Source organism: Haplochromis burtoni, unplaced genomic scaffold, assembly GCF_018398535.1.
Source record: "Haplochromis burtoni strain Fernald_Lab_line unplaced genomic scaffold, NCSU_Asbu1 Contig_176, whole genome shotgun sequence".
In the NCBI taxonomy this organism is placed as follows: Eukaryota; Metazoa; Chordata; class Actinopteri; order Cichliformes; family Cichlidae; genus Haplochromis; species Haplochromis burtoni.
The window spans coordinates 177,761-199,205 of record NW_024582537.1 but is presented as its reverse complement, the minus strand read 5'-3'; the positions used below and the strand labels follow the sequence as shown (position 1 = coordinate 199,205).

The window sequence follows — 21,445 nt, the reverse complement described above, 5'->3', positions numbered from 1 at the left end:
TGTTTACTCTCATTTGAAGTTGGTAAAAGCAGGTGGATTGTCAAACATTTGTGATGGAAAGCCACAAAGAGTCGAGCTAGAAGAAGAAAGCATGAATTCATGCAACAGGGATATAAATAATAAGAGCAGGAAAAAATGTCACCATAAAAACAAAGTGACTTAAGTTAGATTTATGGTTGACTGCTTTGCTGTGATTAGGTTGCTTTTGTGCAGAGGCTTTTGAAAGATGGATAGTATACCGTTCCTCTGCATCATGATTTATAGCTAACATACAATTACACCATGTATAAAAATGTGCACTCATATTTATGCTGTCAAGAGTTCAGGGTTTTGAACAGCAGAAGTATTTTCTCAGGGGCAATTTATTTCTGCGTGGGTGTGAAAGAAAGTGCAAAGTGCTGTCACAAGGAATTCCTCGCCTAAACAAAATACAGTTAAATGAGAGCTGCCTGGTCTAAAGAAGCCCTAAATAATACATTAAGGAACAACACATCGTAAAGCATGACCGTTTGCCATGTTAGCTCTGGCAGCTGCTGGCTTGGAGCGCTGCACCAGCCACTTCTCTTCAGTGACAACCCTGGAAAGAGTCCTCCTGATGCCAATATCTGTAATTTCAAATGCCTCTTTACAGGCTTTTCTCTGGCTGTTATCAGGTTTGACTGCTGCTGCACGTTAGAGGGGTCTGCAGGAGAAAGTGTGGTTTATGAGCCTGGAGGAGACCACCTTGGGTGACCCACTTCTTCTCGTCCAATATTCCATTCACCTTTCGTCCAGCGTAACACCAAGTGCCAAGTTCCCTTTTTTTCTTTCTGACTAAATTTAGCACTTGTTAGCCAGGCTGTGACTGTTTCTGTAATATGATGGTGAATTCTTTCTTAAAATATTACTTCATGAATGCTCCATATAGCGGGCACAGAAGGGTTTAGACCAGTGTCTTATGATTTTAATTGTTAGACAGACTTTTGACAAATGATTTCAACTACTCTGTTCCTTTTTTGAATCAACCTTTACTCATTTCAATCTCTATAAATTCCTCAATATGCAAATTTCTTCATTTCCTTTAGTTATAATTATCTTGAATGAGCTAAAATCTCATTTTTAATTCAGTTGATTTCCTTCAATACTTGAGATAATTTGTCCATTAGCTCCTGGTCATGCATTACCACTCCCTGGGGTACTCCTAATTGGGAATCACTGATTTGGAAAGCAGCTCAAGAAGTTTCGCCCAACTGACTGACAAGTGACAGGCAGATTTTAGGGGTAGCTGTGTGTCTTTTGGCAGCACACAGCTCAGCGGAGGAGAAAGCTCCCCGCCTCTCTCTTTGGAGCTGGTTTATCAGTCATGACATTTGCCATTCACTGTGGGTAAAGCCTAACCCTGCTTGAGTTGATATGAATATCCCAGGGTGAGGTTTACTGAAGCCAAGTTAGTAGAAGCTATGATCTGGAGTCATTTGTAAATGTGGAGGTACACATGAGTGTCTAAGCTCCTCTTTTCTTTCTTCCTGTAACATGTGTGCTATTCAGGGGTAATGAAAATCAGCAAACCCTCAAAGAAAAGGAGAACAGATGGAATAGAGAGCTTGTTGGATCTTTCACCCTCTCTCTTTTTTAGAGACCATGATTTTTATCACATGCATGCCAGGCCCATTCCATTTGCGTCAATTATCAGGCTGTGATGGATGATACAATGGTTACTGGTACACTCAGCAATACTGGAGCCTTTGCTTAGCCCAAATAACCCCGGAGGAATAGGCTATCTTCCCTCATTTTGGTGATGGAGAAGTTACCCTCTAGAGAGAGAGAGAGCGAAAGAGAGAGACGGAATGGAGAAGTGATGCAAACTAATGTCACTTTGACACTAGTGAACATCATGGAAACAAGCTGGTTCTGGCGCTCAGCTGGGTTAATGGATGTGTCCCCAGGGCTTCTTCAGGAATGCACCCAAGCATTACCGCCAGCAATTTGGTGTCATCTGTCTTCTGTCCCTCGAGAAAGATGATAAATGTTATTGTGACTGCCCCTTTCTCCACTCTTTAGAATATCAGTGGCTCCAGTTTGAGTGTGTGAATGTCTAAACAATAGTTTCAGTGGGTGGTGGTTCTGTCACAGAGAGTATAATAAACATAATAAATGAATCTAAATAAATATAAAAGTATAATACCAAAAGTATAAAAAACAAATGTGCTGGATTTTAAATGTGCTGATTGCCAAAAATGTATCTAAGGGTTCAGTCCTGTAGGCCTAGAGACAGGATGGCGAACCCTTTGCAACCACAGGTCGCAAGGGGATAGACAAATGGTTGCTGACTATACAAAAGAACTCCTTTTGATTGCTTTGGTCTCTAGATACAACCGACATATTTCAAATTATGTTTGACTACAGCAATCTGCTAGTGACCAAAGCAATGACAAGGAGGTTTTAGTGCAGCACCATATACCTTTTTTCAACCATTTTCACACAGTAATTGCCAGCAACCAATAGGCAACTGTTTGGAGGTGTAATGGATACATTACACCTCTCCCGATTGACCTTTTCCTTTGGTAGAGTCGGACTCATCCAGAGGAAACATTCCTGTTTACCCTCAACTTTCTCAAGATGTTTGTCCATTTTGCTGACTGGTCTCTAGGCTAGCCCTTTATCACTAAATCTAAATATGTGATTTTTTTTTTTCTAAATCAAACAATGAAAAAATAGATTGGGGGAAAAAAGTATTTGGTATACTCTAATGGCCCCCAAGTAACAGTCCTTGTTTAGAATGTGGTCACTTGCTCTCATTTACAGTATATGCATGCATTTATACTGAAGTCAATATTAGAGACAAGCCAATACTTTTCCAACTTGGTCAGCAGACAGGCAGTCCCATGAAAGGTAAGACGACGGCATATGACCTCAGTCTGCATGACCCATCAATAGTATTGATGAGTCAGTTGTGGTCAGGAAGCTGTCGATGTCTAAAGATCACGATTGACATGTCAATGTTTTTTCAGACATATTGATCACTTTAGAATGCTCATACTCAGACTTGTCAGTGGTGATGAAGCATACCATAGTTTATCATATAATTATCTCTACAAGCGATGATAGTTTACTAAATGGATATTATGCTGCATACAATACAGATGTTTTGTTGAGGTAAATTTTCCAGTTAGCTGTAGTGCTTCTAAATGTAATGTTAGATGTAATATTATTTTATTTATTTTTTTTTTTTGCAATTAGAAGAGTGGCCCCCTGCTGATAAATTAATGAAACTTGGATTTTTGTGGTCTTTGACTTTATTTTCTGGTGTTAATCTGGTGCTAGAAGCATTGGAAGCACAGTTGGTGATGGGAAAGGGCAGGGTGGGAGGGCCATAAACTCTGATAAACTGCTGCATAGGTGTTTTATTTTGTCTGGCTGAAGGTTTGGGTGTAAGGAGGGGTGGAGATGAAGAGATGATGGTTTCTGTCTTTCACAGGAAGTCTCCGGTGTCTTGAAGTTTTTGTTCGCACTCTCTTGCCACTCATGTTATCACAAGTAACATACTTGAACTCCAATTCTCTGAACCCTCTGTGGTGTGGCCCTCCAGCTGATTTCCTCCCCACCCTTCAGCTCCTTTCCACCCTTCCACACATTACATTTGGCTGAGCTTATACTGCGAACTTGACCAAGCCAAGAGATCTTTGTGTATCAAGGTTTCTGACTCACCTTTTTCTCAATGAACACTGATGACTAAATCACAGGGAAATCCTTTTCCTGTCTGTGTCAAAGGGGTAATTCCTAATGGACAACGCCATATTTGGCACATCAGTTTATGGGCGTGTGTGCTTTTATGCATGTGTTAAAGATGAGAGGACGGGGCAGGAAAGAGGTTTCCTTTGGGTACTGTGTGTGATATCCCTACATCGACTGCTCATTTAGACCTAAATGTGTTGGGTGGAGTTGGAATTGCGGGCAGGCATAGGAAGCACAGGCCGTTGAGGGTCATTTCCTTTTAGCTTGCCCTCTCCCATGGCCTCTCATAACAGACACGCACAGATACTATAGTATAAGGTAAATGCATGTATGGTATATTCACTGAAAATCCATAACATTTTAGCTGACATCCACATGGATGCTGTCATATGCTGGAGCTGGAATCCAGAAGGGGAGGGGAAGGTAGATTAGTAATCCAAAGACAGAGAGACTGTGAGAGAGCGAGAGAGACAGAGCAGGAGAGGGAGGGGAGAGAGAGAGAGAGAGAGAGAGCGGGGACAATGTCAACAGCTCAGCTCCCAGCACAGTCAGCTGAAATCTAGAGCTCAGCTCAGAAGCTCGGAGAGGTGAAGCAGACTAAACTAAACGGCGTCTGTCAAACTCTGCAAACCCATGGAATTTGGTCATGAAGCTCCAAAAAGCAAAAACGGTTGCGTAGAAGCAGAAGATGCGGGATTGCTTTAAATTTTTCTTCTAACTTTTTTTTTCATTTGCTAGTGAGGCAACACAGAGACGGTTCATCTCTTAGTGCAACCGGTCTGAAGTGGGTAAGTAGGCGATACTTGATCTGGATACTGATACTCTTAACCCTTCCCGGTCATTGTGAGTATTAGCTATTCGGTAGTCTTGTTCACCCATGACAGGCTACAGATGCTCATGCTACTTAGTCCAGGCAGGAAAATTTGAAGATTTCTGCAGGCAATAAAATAAACATCAGGTAGGAGTGCTCATAGAGAGGAAGGGGGAAAAAAGACCTGGTGGGCAACAAGGGCTGCTGTTCCCCTGTGATAAAGTTTCCACATTTTGTGCTGTTGTGATTGGAGGGAAGGGCAGTATTTTACAATCGTTTTTCACTACAGTGGCTTTATAGCTCATAAACGGGAGCAAAAGTTGGGTTGTGAAATGAATGCGGTCTTGATGTTTGGGCTCGTTCTCCAACGGTGCTGACAGGACATCTTGCTGTACCCACATGTGTGCTGTTGCACTGTGTAAGGAACAGTTTTGGCTTAATAGTGATGCTTTTGGGTTCAGTTTGACATGAGATTCTAGAAGTTTTGGGAGTTTCATGGATGATCGGAGGTTCAGTGTTATTGCTGCTGCAGATGTGAGTTGGAAGACATCAACATTTAGTTTCAACCAAATCACATTACAAGATGTCTAATGCACATTTCAGGGGAATTGTTCACATTTAAAAGACTGAAGGGTGATGGGATAGTATCATATGTAAAATGGATGCTATTTTGGGACCTAGATGATGAGTGATCACACATCTTCATCAATCACACAGTCATCTTCCATTCCATATTCCTCCCATGCAACCCATTATAGACACTGGGGGCTGAGTGTGTATGGAAGACAGTTCTTTTTAACTGACAGTCCTTTCAAAGCTTCCTTAAGGGATGCCAGTACATGGCTACATGGCCCCTCAGAGCGGTGAAAACACCCAGCTTTACTCTTTTGGCTCGTCTGTCAGCTGTAAATCCTTTGCATGCTTTGAAAGCATGGTCATGTGAGTTCATTCACCAGCCGTCCAAATTTCCAACTAAGAAATTGATTAGGAATCCCTTCTTAGTCTCTTAACATCCCTCAAGGTTAAGGTTAGGACTAGGCATAGGTGTGGGATTTGGTGAACGTTTACCCCTTTTTAAAAAAAAAAAAAAAAAAAATTTCATAGAAAACTCAAAATGAGAACCTTGCAAGAAACAACTTGTCCCAGAACATGTAAGATGTCATTTGAAACCGGCTGTTTGGCATGTGGCTAAAACAAACTTGACCCTAACCTTAGATGGATTGTTGGTGATATGATGGACGTAAAGAGGGTTAGGGTTTACTGAGGCATAAGTTTTATTTATGGAAAATCTTCCAACTAGATAACATAGCATTTTAGAGTGATGTTTTCTTTTCTGGAGACTTTTATACAGCTAATGCAGCAGTAAAAGCAATATGAAAAAACACGAGACACATGTTATTTCTGTAACACTCATGTAATTCATCCCTTTTGGTGTTTTGCATTTTAAGGTCACTGAACCAGAGGCAAAACTCATTTATATAGTCAAAGGGCCGTGTGTGTTTTTCTTTGATGTCTTTTTGCAGTGTGAACAAGATGATATTTATTTCCACCACATTAAAAGCTTACTCTGCAGTCTGCTGGAAGACCTCCTACATCCATGTGCGCTGGGGGGCAAACAGAGCGACAGTACTAAAAGATTCAGCGTGCCCGGAGAGCATTAACGAAAGTGTACATATACACCCTCTGCTGCCGTCAGCGCTCTCGGGGCTTTTCATATTTTATCGACCATTACGGATGCATGAACTGCTCTCTCAGGCTTAGAGGGAGTGTGAGGGGGAGTTATTAAGCAAGGGTTGGCCTTTTATCGCTTCAGCCCTGCTGCTGACTGGCAGCTCAATGGCCTGCTCATTAGGATAGGGACAGAGAGAAAAAAGAGATGAGCTCTGTAAAGTTGCTTGGACGTCAACTATCTGATCTTTTGGCCAGGATCATCTTCATGTTGCGTTCACATTAGAGTAGTTACAGTGTCTGGGGGGCAGAACCCTGGAAGATTTTAGGAAAAATGCTGCTGGTCCTCTCTCCCCTTCACTGGAAGTCCCCACACAGTGTGTGTCAAATGCTGCTATTGTATTTGTGCCAGTGACACACTTTCTGGGGCTTATGATGTGTAAGCATATCTCCTCTTTACAGTGCTTCAGTTCAGTACAGTATTACCACAGGCTATTTTAAAAAGTGCTCGTCACTTTGGAGAGCTGTTCCTGTCTTCTTTGCTATAACTGTCTCGGCGGAGCATTCCAGACATTACCCAGAAGCCCTATGTCCTCTATGCTGCAGCTGTTGACCTCTCACCCAGGCAAGATTAGTAGCCATTCACATTGTAGTGCAAAGCATGAGAAGTCAGATCAAGGTGGCAAGGTGACAAAGGCACATCTACTTAATCGGAGAGCGCAGTTGTGAGCTGTAACATGTATGAAAACAAACTGGTTCAAGAGAACAATCTCTCTGTTTTACTGATGGAGATCGCTCATCCTCTCAAGAAGACAAGACTGCAGGGTGTTTGAGGAGCACAGTCTCTGAGAATTTCTGCATCTTTTCCCTCTTGAGAGTCATGGTAACTAGCTCTAAGATTTTACTAGTGCCAACTTTGTTCCCACTTATAATAACACGTCTTTAGCTAGACTGGGAGCTCGTGACTCTGGAACGTTCCTCCCAGATGAAATCAGAAAGCGATTTGACATGGCAGGATGGCGTTTTGGAGTTTGAAGGGAAGGGATGCCAAGTATTGGATTTCATTCTGAGCCCTGTTAATATGTGGGAATGTCGAGGCCTTTGGAATGTGGCGTGGCTGACTTTCTTCTCATTCCCAGTATTAATAGCATAGATATCCCAGTGATCCGGTCTATTTGACGAGCAGAGATGTGCCCATTGGCTTTTTGTAGAAATGGGTCAACAGCATGGCTGTATTTTCTATTGCTGGCCTCTGTGCTTGATAGAACCTTCACCCGGAGCCAACATTAACATCTGCATTGTTTGAGTCCCACAAAACAACTGGCAGACTGATTTTTCCTTGTGCAACGTGGATGTCTTGCAGAATACAGTTACTAATCAGGGTTGAGCGACTGGATAAATGTATCTATGAATGTGTCAGTGCATTGCTGTTTTTATTTTTTTCCTTGATATTTTTCCATTAATTTTTATCATTTTTTGGTTTTGTCTTCCTGAGGGTGGGAAAAAGCAAACTGTAAAAATGTCTTTGAAAAGGATGCACTCTTCCAGTATATACGTTTGTGGTGCTAAACTAAAGTGTTGCAATTCTAGTACAGAACACCCAACAGTAAAAAAAGACAGGACTTTTGGGTTACCTGATGTACCTGATGTAGTCTTGCATCTTTGTTGACATGGTTGATCATTTTGTAAGTGCTATCCTTTTGGTATTAAACACTGAGCGTAAAAAGTCTTTTACTCTACCAAATCTCCAAAATGTGCAGACAGGCTTTCAAAGTCGTGTTAATCCCTTGTTAACGTGGCCCAAGATGTCTGTTGCTGGATGGCTTCTTATTTCAGCTTTTTTTTTTTTTCTTTTTTTTTTCATGTAACCCGTGTCTGTGGTTCGTGGCTTCTGTGAAGGGGTTTACCATGTTTCTAATAATTTGCTTCAAACTGGAACTGTACATGGTTGGGTACTTAAAGGGCGCCCTGCACTGCTCTATGGAGCTGCTAGATTTGTTTTGGTTAAAGCAACAATTTAAAAGCACACTTGTAACAACCCCCTGGCAATTTATGTGGCCTGCACTGTTATAAATGTTCCTTGCATCAGGAAATTGCATTTTTTTTAATGAATCAGACTAAATGAAATGGCTATTAATGACATCCCTGGAGGATTGGAAAAATCTCCTACCCCCTCCCCTTTTTCCAGTGGTTGAGTTGAGGCATTTCCGCTTAATGGGTGAGATGGGTTACTGTGCCTCGTGGCCTTGTTAAAACCAACTATGCTTATATGTTTGTTTTCAATGAGGCTAGAAGCTAATAGGACCTCTGAGAGAAAGAGATTAAAATTTACAATGTGATGGACTGATTGATCGGTAAAATGGCACAATGAGGACACCATGGGAAAGTCTGACGATTCTATTGTCTAGAATAACCAATTAACAGCATCCAAGTCCTCAGTTGACATATAGATGTAAAACGTAGGCTGCTCTAAGATGGTCTGTCAAGTTCATACACATAACCAGTAAAGACTCTATAACCATGGGCCAAATCCATATAATTACCCCATCCTTGCATTGGCTGTCTGACAGAGCTGTTTGTAAACAAAATAAAATGAAAAATGCCTCTGTCTAAATTTGATTGCTTTTGCCTTGGAGACAGTCTGGAAATATTTAAGCAACACTATTAACCACAAACCATTAAAGTAATTAATAATAATTGTGGTTGTGGGCAGTTTAAGTGGAGGTACTTTGTTTTCTTGGGGGGTTACTGTATGGAAGCTACTTAAAAATGCCTGCTTTGTGTTATTCTGTGTTGTTCCATCTTTGTTAGTTTGTTGCGTCCATTGTGAGAAATGTGAGGGCGGCCATGAAATTCCTTGTACTTGTGGGTCATGTGTTTCAGAAGTGTTAATTCGCTACGAATTTTCCCAGTGAGTCAGTCTTGAGCCACACTACAGTCATGTGAGAAACGAAGTCTTTTGAGGCAGTGGGCCAAAAATGACCAAAGTGGAGATGTTTGGTCATAATGCAAACATCACAACACAGCACATCATACTAGCTGTCAAGCACAGTGGTGGAAGGTTGACAGTTTGGGCTTGTTGTGCAGACACAGGAAATGTTCATCTTGCATTCATTGACTTGATCAGGCATTCTACTGAATACCAAAGTATTCTAGAGTCAAATTTGAGGCAATCTGTTTGACAGCTAAAGCTTTGTTGAAATTGGGTCATGCAAAAAGACAATGATCCCAAACACAAATACAGCAGAAAATAAATAATAAAGCAGAGTAATTGAAAAATAAATGAATCAAGGTCTTGCAGTAGATTCCAGAAATTCCAAATCTGTCCAGTTCAAATGCTGTGGCAGGACCTTAAGAGAGCTATGCATAAACAAATGTGTGCAAACCTCAGTGATTGCTGCTTAAGGTGGGTCTACATGCCACTGAATCATGGGGTTGTAGTTCACTTTTTACATAACTGCATAGAATCCTTTCTTTTTCACACCACTGTATGTCCTGGCTGAAGACATAACATCTTTGAATCAGTCATCAGCTGTCTTGCAGCTTCCCTTATCTAATCGCAGGACAGAAAGGAAGTGACTAAAGGGAGGACTTAGCAAAGAAATCAAGAAGGTTGTGAAGGAATTAGTTAAATTAGTAGGGGGTGAAGGGAAGGGTGGGTTTCCTATCTTCCGATTCTGAAGTCCTTTCCTGAAAGATGCACGTAGGCATACCAGCACAGACAACCCTAATCTGTAATGACCTTAAACTCTTGATGGCCATGTGTAGATCAAGGCTTGACTGTAACATTGTAGAGTCCATGAATCTGGCTTCAGTATTGTGTGAGTGAAAATATAGGAAGACTGTGTTGTCATCAAAAGTCACTCTTTATTTCCCTGTGCCCTCTGATAGTCAGATTGGAATTCACTTTTATACAAAGCCAGAATTTTTTTTAAAAAAAGGAAAAAGGTGGTCAAAAGGTGACCAAAATCATGGACTTCCTGCTAAGTTCTGAAAATATCCAACTGTGAATTAAATCAGTTGGTGGGTGTACTCTGTTGTTGGTTTCAGAATAAACTAGTCATTCTGTTGCTTCTAGCTTTCTCTCTGAGTGAATCTTTTCTGTAGCCAAAAATACAGCGCAATCTCCATCTTTAAATTCCATGGTGGTATGTCTTTGGTTATCTCTGTCAGGTGACTTCTTCAGAGCCCAAAACATGCTAATTAAGGACAACCGTCCTAATAGAAAAGGCCATTAATACTGGACAGGGAGAGCATGGTGTCATAGCTAAAAATAACTGTCCCCTTGAAGATCAGATGCACATTCACTTGCAGTGTTCTGACGGAGACTGCGCTAACCTACCCCATTGGGCCCCAGCAGAATTGTTCCAACCAAATCTGACCCATTGTCCAGGTCCACATGAGAAAGCCACTCGGTGTACAGACTCTCATGAAAGCGCTGTTGGCCTTCCAACATGAAATCCCTCGCAGAATGTGTGCTTTCAGAACAAGCACAGGAATGCAGCGCATGCAAATGTGCCGTGAAATAATGGCAGCTCCTCCGCTGTCAGCTCTGGTCATTTGTCAAGTGAGGCTCTGCTAACCATGGAGCTCTAAACTGGATTTAGATGGGTGATGTCATGCTTCAGGAATGCATGTCACAATGTCTGTGGTGAACTGTGTATTTCTAATTTACAGTTTACGTTATTTAGATCACCAGTGGATCCTGTCTGTTATTCAAGCCAGTTGTTTCAGATTAATCATTATTTATTTCTATAATCTGACCACCCATGGTGCTAAACTGCCTGTAATTGAGGAAGTGATGCATTAATAAGATGACTTTAATCTCTGTTGGCAGAAAGAACAAACTTACATTTACATGTTTGCATGTATGTCTCTTGTAATGGGGGTGGGGGGGTTCCTGCTTATATGTCACTGTTAAGTAAATGATTACAGCATAACCCCTCACTCTAACAGAATAAGATGTATGTGGTGTACATGCCCTCCCCGGGGCAGGAGCATGGGCCGTGGGTGGGCCACATCCTTGAGAAAGTGAATTTTCAGTGTCCCAGGTGATTTGGTTTGCAGCCAGTGGTTTTAGTGTGGGGAGAAAGGAATCAAAGGACAAACAGGCAGACGGTAAAAGGGGTTAGCAGGGCATGCTGCAGAGGGCATGTCTGGGGCAACAACAGCCAAGGCTTAATTGTCTTCAGCGGCTGGGGTGAATCGCTACTTCCTGTTAAATTAATCAACACGAATAGTTCACATCCATATACAGGGACAGATGCAAGTTTTATGTATGAAAATATGACTACCAACAAATATGGAGACATGCAGCCAGGACAAGATTTCTGTTGCATTATCACACTTTGTGTTTGCATGTCCAGTTGACTTTTGTCAAACATTTGCTCTTCATTGTCATGAAATCCAGTGTAAGGATTTCTTAATTTCTGCTTATCTAGCCAAGTCTTTTCTTTTTTTAGAAAGATGGAATTTTAGGATTTTCTATGTTCAGCCGTCCCATTTGGCGATTGTTCTTGGAGCTAACCTCAAGTGGTTTCTTTCTTTACTATGATAAGTAATCAAGATGAGGTTGATTGAGCCATGTTTACTACCTCCCAGTAGATGATGCATGTCATTTCCAACACCAATTGGGAAACTCTATAATTAAAATTGTAATTAGAGTGCCACTGGAATTGAATTGAATCATGGCTGTTCCTCAGCATTTATTGGTGTCACTACATCAAGTAGGACATAAAGTGAAAAAAACCCCAACCTAATCCCACCTTTGCCATCTCTGTCCCTGCAGCTTGCTTCAACAATGCCACTTTTTCAGTCAATGGTTCATCTTGTTCCTGTCTGTGCCAGCGTGGCACTGCTCTCCCATCCCTGGTACTGGCTTACATAAGCCCGCCTCCTGCATGGCCCAGCACCCCAAAGGAATGGTCCTCATTTGTGGGACCCAGAAACAATATGTGTGCAGCATAAATGTGCACCACACGCTTCCCTCTGATCTTTTATTCATTGCCTCTGTAAAACATAGTCAATGGCCTATCCTGCTTGTTATTTGTCTCGACTAGTTTTATTGTCGCTTTTTTCTCCTCCACCAAAACGCATTTGACTTCCATTCTTTCTCTCTAAGTATCTCAACTAGAATTCATGCATCAAATGCATCCATCAATGTGTTCACAAGCAAATGACAAAGATACTTGCAGATGCAGATGTAAAGGTGGATAGAGAAAAAAAAAAAGAATGACAGGGGAATGAAAGAGTTGCAGGAACTCACTGTAGCATCTTTAAGGAGTGTGTATTGTGCAGAGTAAAAATGACCTCTCGGAGTAAGTGGATAATTCAGCTTGGAAGAGGAATGGGTGAAAAACAGATCTTGATTTCGATCTCATTTTGCATTTGGTTCGAACAGCTTTGTGTTGTTTGGCAGATGTTGTGGAGAGGGATGAAATTATGCAGGCACAGATGTTTGATCTCTGCACAGATAGCCAGTGCTTCTCTTCTTCGGTCTTCTGCACACACACAAAATCCTGCAGCAGCAGCAGCATGTCTCTCCTCACTGCGTTCCCCTCCTCCTCGTCCTCCTCTTCCACTGACCTACTTCCTAACACTGTGGATGAAGGATGAGGTAGCAGGCTCAATGAGAAGTGGCAGCAATAGTATCTCCGTTCTTCCTCCCTTCTTCCTGTCTTTCCTTCCCTTGTCTCCTTCCCAGCTCTCTCTTTCTGCTCAGACCCTTCAGAGATACGGGAGCAGGTTTCTCACTCTCCTTGACATCTCTTGGTTTAAAGTGTCTGCTTACATTTGAATCTTATATTTGATTTTATTACATGAGTGTCTGGCTATATAAATGGCATACAGCAGAATTTGTCTGTTTTCATGACTTTTACAGACATGGCTGTGTGCGTACAGAAATTCTCTATCTTGACAAGCAGTGACAAATCTCTGCGCAACTATTCCCATTTCGACACAGATGTTTTGAGTCCGTAGAGGTCCACAAACCATTTGCTCTTCAGTGAAAGCTTCCTTTTCCATACATGCATCTGTTTCCCAGAGATGAGCAAAGGCGTGTTAGGAAGTCTCCGTGTGATTTAGGGTCGGCATTTTGGGTACAGCTTCACCTGTTTCCAAGAGAAGAATATGGACTCTCATAATCTTCTTAATAGTAAAAGTTTATCATTATAGTATTTCAAGTTTTTGGTTATTCTAAGTTTATTTTTATCCATTCTTTCCGCTCAGGTTTCAATTGTTCAGTTGTAATTGCAGGGACAGCGATGTGGCTTTAAGCGACATGCCCATAAGTCCAGGGCATCCATGTTGGTACTCCACTGGTAGGTGTTTATGTGGATGTATAGGAGCTGGTATAAAAATAGGGAGCACAGCAAAAGAAAATAAATGTTAGATGATAATGTTTCTTTTTAGCCAACCATGTATTTAAATAGATAATTCACTCCAAAAAGTTCATATTTTTCTGTTTCACATATTCCTTTCTTCCCAGTTGTGCTACATATTGGCTGCCTTCTCCTACCAAGCTACTCAAACCAAAACCAACAAACAGACTGAGAGCAAGAGAGAAGCAGCCTCATTCTTACCAGCTCCTCTAAAGCTGTGTTGTTTGCGTTTCCTTTCAGCTATACATTAATAAGCTAAGCAATAAGCTAAACATTTCCCGACTGTTGCCCAGAAAGAAAGCAAAGTGTACATATTGAGATATGCTCCCAGGCAGAAGTAACAGCTTGTCAAGGATGGAAAGCATTTAAATGGAAGGAACAGAACAGCAGAAAATGGGGATTAAAGATGGATGGAGTAGATGGTGAGCAGTGGCAAGGACAAATGACAGATGTTACTGTCAGAGGGGGGTTGATGAAAGGACTCCGTTCACCCTGAAAGAGAGGAATAATGGGAGATGACAGGGAGTGAAGAAATGAAAAGCTGGGGGATGAAGTAGGGCTCTCAGGTCACATATGGCAGTGGACACGGTCAATTTGGATTGTTTGTGTGGTGACTCCTTCATACAAAGCATAGTAAAGGTTACACAAATAGTCACGGGTATAGTCTTGGTTCTTTGTATTTGCCATACAGTATATACAGTATTTTTTCTGTGTATATAATGTTTGGATTCCTTGGCCCACTTTCCCGGGGCACAGGCTGGAAGCAGGCCAGCAGACCTGGTGCTGAGTGAAGACTGGCTGCACGTGGGGCTCAGTGGGAGAGTGAAGATAGAAATGCACACAGAGACACTGGACAGTGCATTTTGCTGAATGGCTTTAAAACCCCTGTAGAGCGGCCTCTTTTCCATTAGGCTCGGCCAGCTGTCGGCAGCAGCTATAACTAACTCCATACAATAAAGCTTTGGCACTGTGCTTATATCTTATACTAATAAAATGATAACAAGCTGTCACTGTTACAGTCTGAGGTAAACCAATCTCCTTGATTTATCTCCCTGATGGGGCCTTTATTCAAATTTTGCCACCTTGCCTTTTTAAAGTGCTGTTCTCTCTCATTTTTCCTCCTAACTCACCACTATGAATTCTCATCTAAGTCCATATAAGGCGTGATCAAAAAGTGCTTGTAAAGATCATTTTCTGTACAGCTACTATTCTTCTAGCCTTTACATGTCCAGTTGTGTTTGGGCTTCTCCGATATGTCAAAACGTGATCATTCAATTTTATTTTCATTTTCAGGAAGTTGCGGGGAGGAAAATATGGCTAATAGGGCAGGTGGTGAACAAAGATTGTGTTGATGTGGGTAGAAAATAGGTTTCAGTGCACTCACAGCTGGCACCACCACATTTCAGGACATTTTTTGTGAGTGCTCCCCCTCAGACGTTGCAGTAGAACTCCACATTGACGGTTTCCCCCTTTACAGTACACAATGCTGTGATGAGCATGCTCCTGGCTCACATCATGTGTTGCCTTCAGGCTTAAAAAAACTCTGGACTCTTCAGGTTGAAACAGAAGTTGCTTTTTCCTCTCAGTGAACTTGCAGAGTGCTCAGTGTAAGTGGTTTGAACAGGGCTTCCAAGGAGCAATCTAAAAAAATGGCAGTGGAGCTGAAAGCTGTACAGACATGACACAAATTGCACAACAAATGGAAGTATTTTGAGGATATTCCTGTTCCAGTGTGTGGTGACTAAAACATCTCTTCTGTTTTGTACACTTTACTGGCAGAGTATTACAGGTATTGTTTGTATGTTTAGAACTGTGGCTTTCTTTGTAATTATACATATCATTCCATGATGTCCTTCAAAGTAGGTTGTTTATCCTTGAATTATGTGTTGTGTAGCGTGTTGAAGTATCCCTCGTTTATAAAATATATGGACTCGGCTATTTTAAATATTTTTCCTATTGTGCATCTTAGTTATGTTCACATGGTGTGTGTAAGTGCAAGTGGAATGTCATACATAATAACTGGAGAAAGCTTGAAAAAGTGCATTTTGGGTAAACCTTAAATTTGAAACATGGTAATTGGACTGGTTCTTATATAAGGCTTTCCTACTCTACTGGAGCATGCAAAGCATTTTATACAACGCGCCTCATTCACCCATTCTCGCCCATTTATACGAGCACTTTTTTCTCTGTTTTTTGTCCAACATTCATTCTCTGATAAGCATAAAGCAACTTGGGGTTCAGGATCTTGCCCAAGAATACTTTGACATGCAGACTGGAGCAGCCAGGGACTGAACCAGGAACCTTTCAAATGAATGGATGGACTTTTTTTTTAATGTAGTCATATTTTACCATTCTTGAATTTGGTATATAATGTACATAATATGTATAGATTGGATATATCACATCACTAAGGGGATTTTGGCTTGGATTGTGACTCTTAGAGTGGGTGTAAAAAGGATTTGGTTGTTATATAGGATGATCCAAACTGATCTAGAATAATGAATGGGAGATATTAGAGGTGAATAGGTGCACATAGCTCATTTTTAACCTTGAGCCAAGTTCAGTCCCCGCCTGATTTGAGCGGTGGCGGACTCTGGGATTGTCACCTCGGCTATCGTAACACACATGCCGCTGTAGAGTTAAATATACTGCACACACAGGCACAAGATGCCACACATGCTGGAATTCACATTTGAAGCGCTGGTGCAATGACTACCAAACAGTCCAAGTACTGGAAGGTGAATTACATGGAATAATTCCGAAAATAAGCCCACTGTTGGACACACAAGCATTTCCATGTTCAACAAACCAAAGAAAACTTTAAGTTGCTTTTTATTTAAAATAGCCTCCGGCTCATTCGTAGGTCTGCTCCTTCTGCCCTGAGAAGGATGACAGGTTCAAGGAGGCGGAAAAAACAAATGAACAAAAAAGATGAAAAGGGCAAAATGGAAATGTAGTGTTTTCTCTGTTCATTTTTTCCCCTTTAAGCGCTTGTCATGGGTCCAGGGCATTCATAAAGAATTTACCATGTGGCTAATTTTAGACCGTGCGGTGAGAACTCCTTCACTGAGCAAATCTGCATGTGAGAGAGTCATGATGTAGTAGATTGTGGCTTCTTCTGGAAACTGAGGTCATAAAGTTTCACTGCCATCTTGAACAGATGTGTGCAAAGCTCCAGATATTATTTAATGCTTGTCAGGATATGTGAGAATATCAATAGAAGCATAACACATGGGAGTAGTTGCTTAAAAAAATCTGGTCCTGCTTCTGCTTTCCAAACATCTTGGACACTTTTTGTAGTTCCCATAAATGGCTCCCAAATTGATTTCTTGGTCAAATGTTTCTGCTAGATTTGCATGCCTAAGGGTTTTGCACAACAGGCCCGAGGTCCTTTCATTCACAAATGCAGTTAACTGTTACATAAAGAAGCGCTCTGCCAACTGTGTGTGCATCTGATAGGACATAATACAGTGTAAAGAGTGTGTTATTCACGCAGTGAAGACCACCCGGATTCTTTTCGTAGCATCAAGGAAATCCTTCAGGATGTTTTACATCATTCGATCCTCGCTCGTGTTGGTAGAGGGTGTCACTCACTGTTGTCTAAGGGGGGGGGGGCACTGCCAGGGCACAAAGACACACATGCACACAGGCAACAAATACTGCACAGTCGCTATTGTACTCATGGACAAGAGCTTTCTTTGTTGTGGCATAAGAGCAACTAATGTCAAGACTCCTGTTGCCACACAGCAAGAATATCTCTACAGTCCTTGGGACATGTTTTTAAGGACACAGTAAAGGCAATCTGGATAAAGAATAGGCTTGGATAAACTGTAAGTTAATGTGCATTTCCAGTCATTCTAGCAGTTTCTGTACATGGAACTGTATTGTTTATTTATGTGGTGGCTGTTGCTGCTCATATCTTCCTGTATTTATGCCAAACAAACAGGGCTCCGGGAAACATAAATGGCTTAACTTCCTGTGCACTACAAATAATTTCTTTGCAAGGAAACATCGACAGGAGACACAGGGCGTGTAGACCATCGTAAGGCCTTAAAGATCTGGGAACATCATGAATCCTGTGCTGTATTTGACTGAGAATCAAATCAATAATTTATTGTGCGGGGAAAATGTCATGCTCACTTGTCTTAGCGTGTTATAAATCTGAGACTGTAGGAGAGCAGCTTTACATGATTCACAGCACAGAATAACGTTTTTGGGTTTTTTTTGTCTTATAAGATTTAGCATCTTGGTTCCTTCTTTGACTTAGACAAGCTGCTTTAGCTCGCTCAGCCCTTACCTGTAGTTTGAGCCAACTCTATTCTGATTGGCTGCATCTTTAAAACAGAAGGTTTGAACAACTGGTTGGTGGTGTTGTTGTGGTCACATTGATGACTGAGATGGAAGAAAGTGCAATCACTGTGTTGCAGATGTTGTAGGGGTACCAGAGAGTTAGGAGATTTTTGGGGTTAGGGATTAGGATTAGGGATTGATTTAAAAAATGTTTCCATTTTTCCCTGTTTCAATCCAAAAGTCGAATAGTTTGGAATAAATTATTATAGATTAAAGTGCACAGGCCAGTGCACATCACTTATAACTTCCCAGATGCTGTGTTGCTCACCAGAGGTCACATGCTGTCCATCATTAAACTCTTGAAATGTGTTGGTTAAAGATCCAGGAAACTTTAAATCCACTTTAAAGTAACTGAGAGCCATTTGCTTGGTCTTCTCTCTCTTTTTTCCAGATGATGCAACCTAGATAGCAGCCTCGTCCTCCGCTCCACTCCCCCTCCCTGCCCCTTGGCCCCTTCCTCTATCTTCCTGGACCTGCACCGCCACTGCCACCTGTGTTACCACAGCCATCATGCCCCCCAGGAAGAGGACACGACAGGGCCTGGGCTTCCTGTGCTGCTTCGGCAGCAGCGAGCCCCCGGAGATCAACCTGAAGGACACCGTGCCACTGCAGCTGCTGGAGTTCAGTGCGCCCATGCCGCCTGCTGAGGAGCTGCATGCGCGTTTCTCCGAACTGGTGGTGAGTAAAGATAGATTCAACTTGATGAATGATTAAGTAAGCTGTTTTCACACTCACACAGGGCTGCCCTGAACTTTTCTAGGACTTCGTTTTGGATGTTAGTTGATGTTAGTGATGCTGAATTGCGTTGATTTGTGAAGCAAGTAGGCATCACGTGCAGTGCCCCCTGCAGGCTCTATCAAGCCAGCATCCTTATCTAAACTAATATATAGAGTTGCAGGAGTACATCCTGATGATCAAGTGCAATCAAGGAGGGTTTTTCCTCTGGATGCTGCAATGCATTAGTCTTGCAAGCATTAAACGTCCAGGGGCTTCAGCAGGGGAGGAAAATTTATGAAAGTTTTTCACCTCTAAGCAGTTTGGAACTGAAGAAGCTTTTTGGATCGGAAATGAAACATCTTTAGAAAACTTAACAAAGTCTATTGTCCTTCTTATCAAGCTCTTAAGACTACCATAACCTGGATGACTGAGAACCTACACAGAAAACATTTATCCTGCTTTCAGACTGCTGTGCTTCCCATGTTTGTTTTTTGGTGGAGTGGAATTGGCTTTTAAAATCCCATGTAAAAACTGGAAAAACAGAGTGAAACACTGCTGCAGACAGTTCATGCACCAAATAGTAACAGAAACTTATATATTAGTCTCTATGAAAGAGATTTGTGTGCTATTTAGTGGTTTCTCAGTCTCATGGCTGTTGAACAGAAGCCTTGCCCTTCTCCAAACATTTTACAAACTGGATAGTTTAAAGTGAAATCACATCTGTCATAAGAATTAATCCAGAATTTGTCCAGCCCAGTTCTTTTTCTTTTCCTGCTGCTCATTATACCAAACAATACGAGATCAGTGTCTCGAATTAGAAGGGGATTTCTTACAGAGGGATGCCTTGATGGTTGGGTGAGGCCATGTCTCAATCGCCACTACAAATTCAGAAGCTCATCCTCTCCAGTATGCAGCCCACTCTTGCACTACAGTCCCTATCGTTGTTGGCAGAGGTTGATGTCTGGTCTCTGTGCCAGACTAGGATAACTGTACTTGCATGTGCCCATGGTGTGGACATGGATCAGGTCACAACTGCGTCAATGGAGAAGGCTGCTGTTCGTTTCAGCTGCCCTGCAAACAGGTCATGGCTTTACAGCTTTGCTGTTTCTGTCTCTCCATTTGCTCACTTCCAGTCTCTTGGTTGGTTTTGTTCCTGTCTGTCTCCATCACTCTCCTCAGATTTCCTGCTTCTCTCTGTCTCCCAACAATGTGTTGACTGGTGTGGCCACAGGACTGCTTCTGGCACTGCTGAGTGTTTGGGAATGCTAAACTTTACTGCCTGCAGGATATATCACTCCACTGTTAAATTCAATTCAGGGGATCAATGGAACTTCCGTTTATGATAAGAAAATTATTCAAGCTTATCAAAGCAGATGTTTCCCCAGTAGTGATTTTTTTTTTCAAGCTAACTCACAGAATTATGCCCTGAATTTGTTCTTTAATAATGCATGAGCCATTAAAGCTTAGCTGCCTGTAGCTGCAGCATATTTATTGGCTTGATTGATGAAAATTCAAGCTTAAAAGCAATCAAGACACTGATTATCTCAATCAGGAGAGAGAAAAGCCTTTCATATTATACAGCTGTGAGGTCAACACAGTAATTTCTGAGGGATTAACAGGTTGCCCTTTGATATGCTGTACATGGCCGTACAAAAAAGTACTTAAAAAAATTAGGCTTTGACATTAACGAAACCTCTTTAATGCCAGCAGAGACCAGTATTTCTGGGGTAAATTAAAAACATGCCGTCATATGGGAGCACTTAGCCATATCATGGCAGTTTTTATGGTTGATAGGACTAAGTGACCCACAGCTTATTGTGCGGTAAATATTTCAGCTACAAATGAAACTTACAGATTGATGTGCTGAATGAGAAGTAGGGAGGAAAGATTCGTCCCTGAGTTTAAAACCACTTGACTAGTTCAGAAAGATGATTCAGGGTTTTCTCATCGGACCAGGGCTCGTCCACTTTTGAAAAAAACTGTAGTTCAGATAGTTGTTAGAGGGCTACTTTTGATGGCCTGTTTGTGCCTCACTGTAGGTTTCCATAACTAGATGCAACACTTAAAAATGCTTTGTGCAACAATGCAAATTACATTTTTTATGTTAGACACTTTTAAATTGGCAACATTGGCGCATTACTGGGGCTACAACCCCAATTTGAGGCAAGTGAAGTTATAGCATCTTTGAACAAAAGGCTGTTATATGTTAATAAAATAAAAATGTATTTAACCGACTAGCATTTCTGATACCACCTATAAAGAGCAGCAATATTTGAATGCAAGTCGACTACTGTGCAGATCTCTAATTGAGAAAAGGTGCTGGATGATGAACAGAAACTTTACGTCCTAGGATTTTCCAGGAACATCTAGCCTATAAAAGTGTCCGCAGGAAATTCTTAGGTAGACAGTCAGGGAACACGTTTTTTTTTTGTTTTTTTTTTAAAGTTACTCTTCACATATTAGCAGTAAAGAAACTTGTGTTGTAGTTGTGCACACAGTAGCTTTAATATTTAGAATGTCTTAAAATTCAATAAAGAAAAATGATGCTCCAAAATAATGATCCCTCAGCCTGTAATAGCTGGATTCATGTCTAGTCTGACCAATGTACGACTGATTCTACCTAATAATGTTCATCTGGGTGAGCTATTGGTTCTGCACATCTGTTTTACTGATCCAGGAACCGACATGCTGACACAAATTTAGCTGGGCATCCAAAAGTCTGTAGTACCAGACCTCTTGGAGTCAGCCAGCCCGGACACACTGATTGTTACTCAGACAGAGAACTGATGTGGAGAGAGGTGGACCT

At 41.6% G+C, this 21,445-nt stretch overlaps 1 protein-coding gene across 2 annotated transcripts in view; it reads left to right on the top strand.

Annotated features, from left to right (window-relative positions):
- The window catches only part of daam2 (dishevelled associated activator of morphogenesis 2), a gene marked incomplete in the record, with an annotated part of 106,101 nt that overhangs the window by 21,125 nt on the left and 63,531 nt on the right, over positions 1–21,445 (top strand). Inside the window, 2 exon segments of one of the 2 annotated variants that reach the window (XM_042225605.1) lie at positions 3,366–4,502; positions 18,314–18,600. In XM_042225605.1, the coding sequence (XP_042081539.1) occupies positions 18,433–18,600 (168 nt within the window). 2 annotated transcript variants of the gene reach the window in all.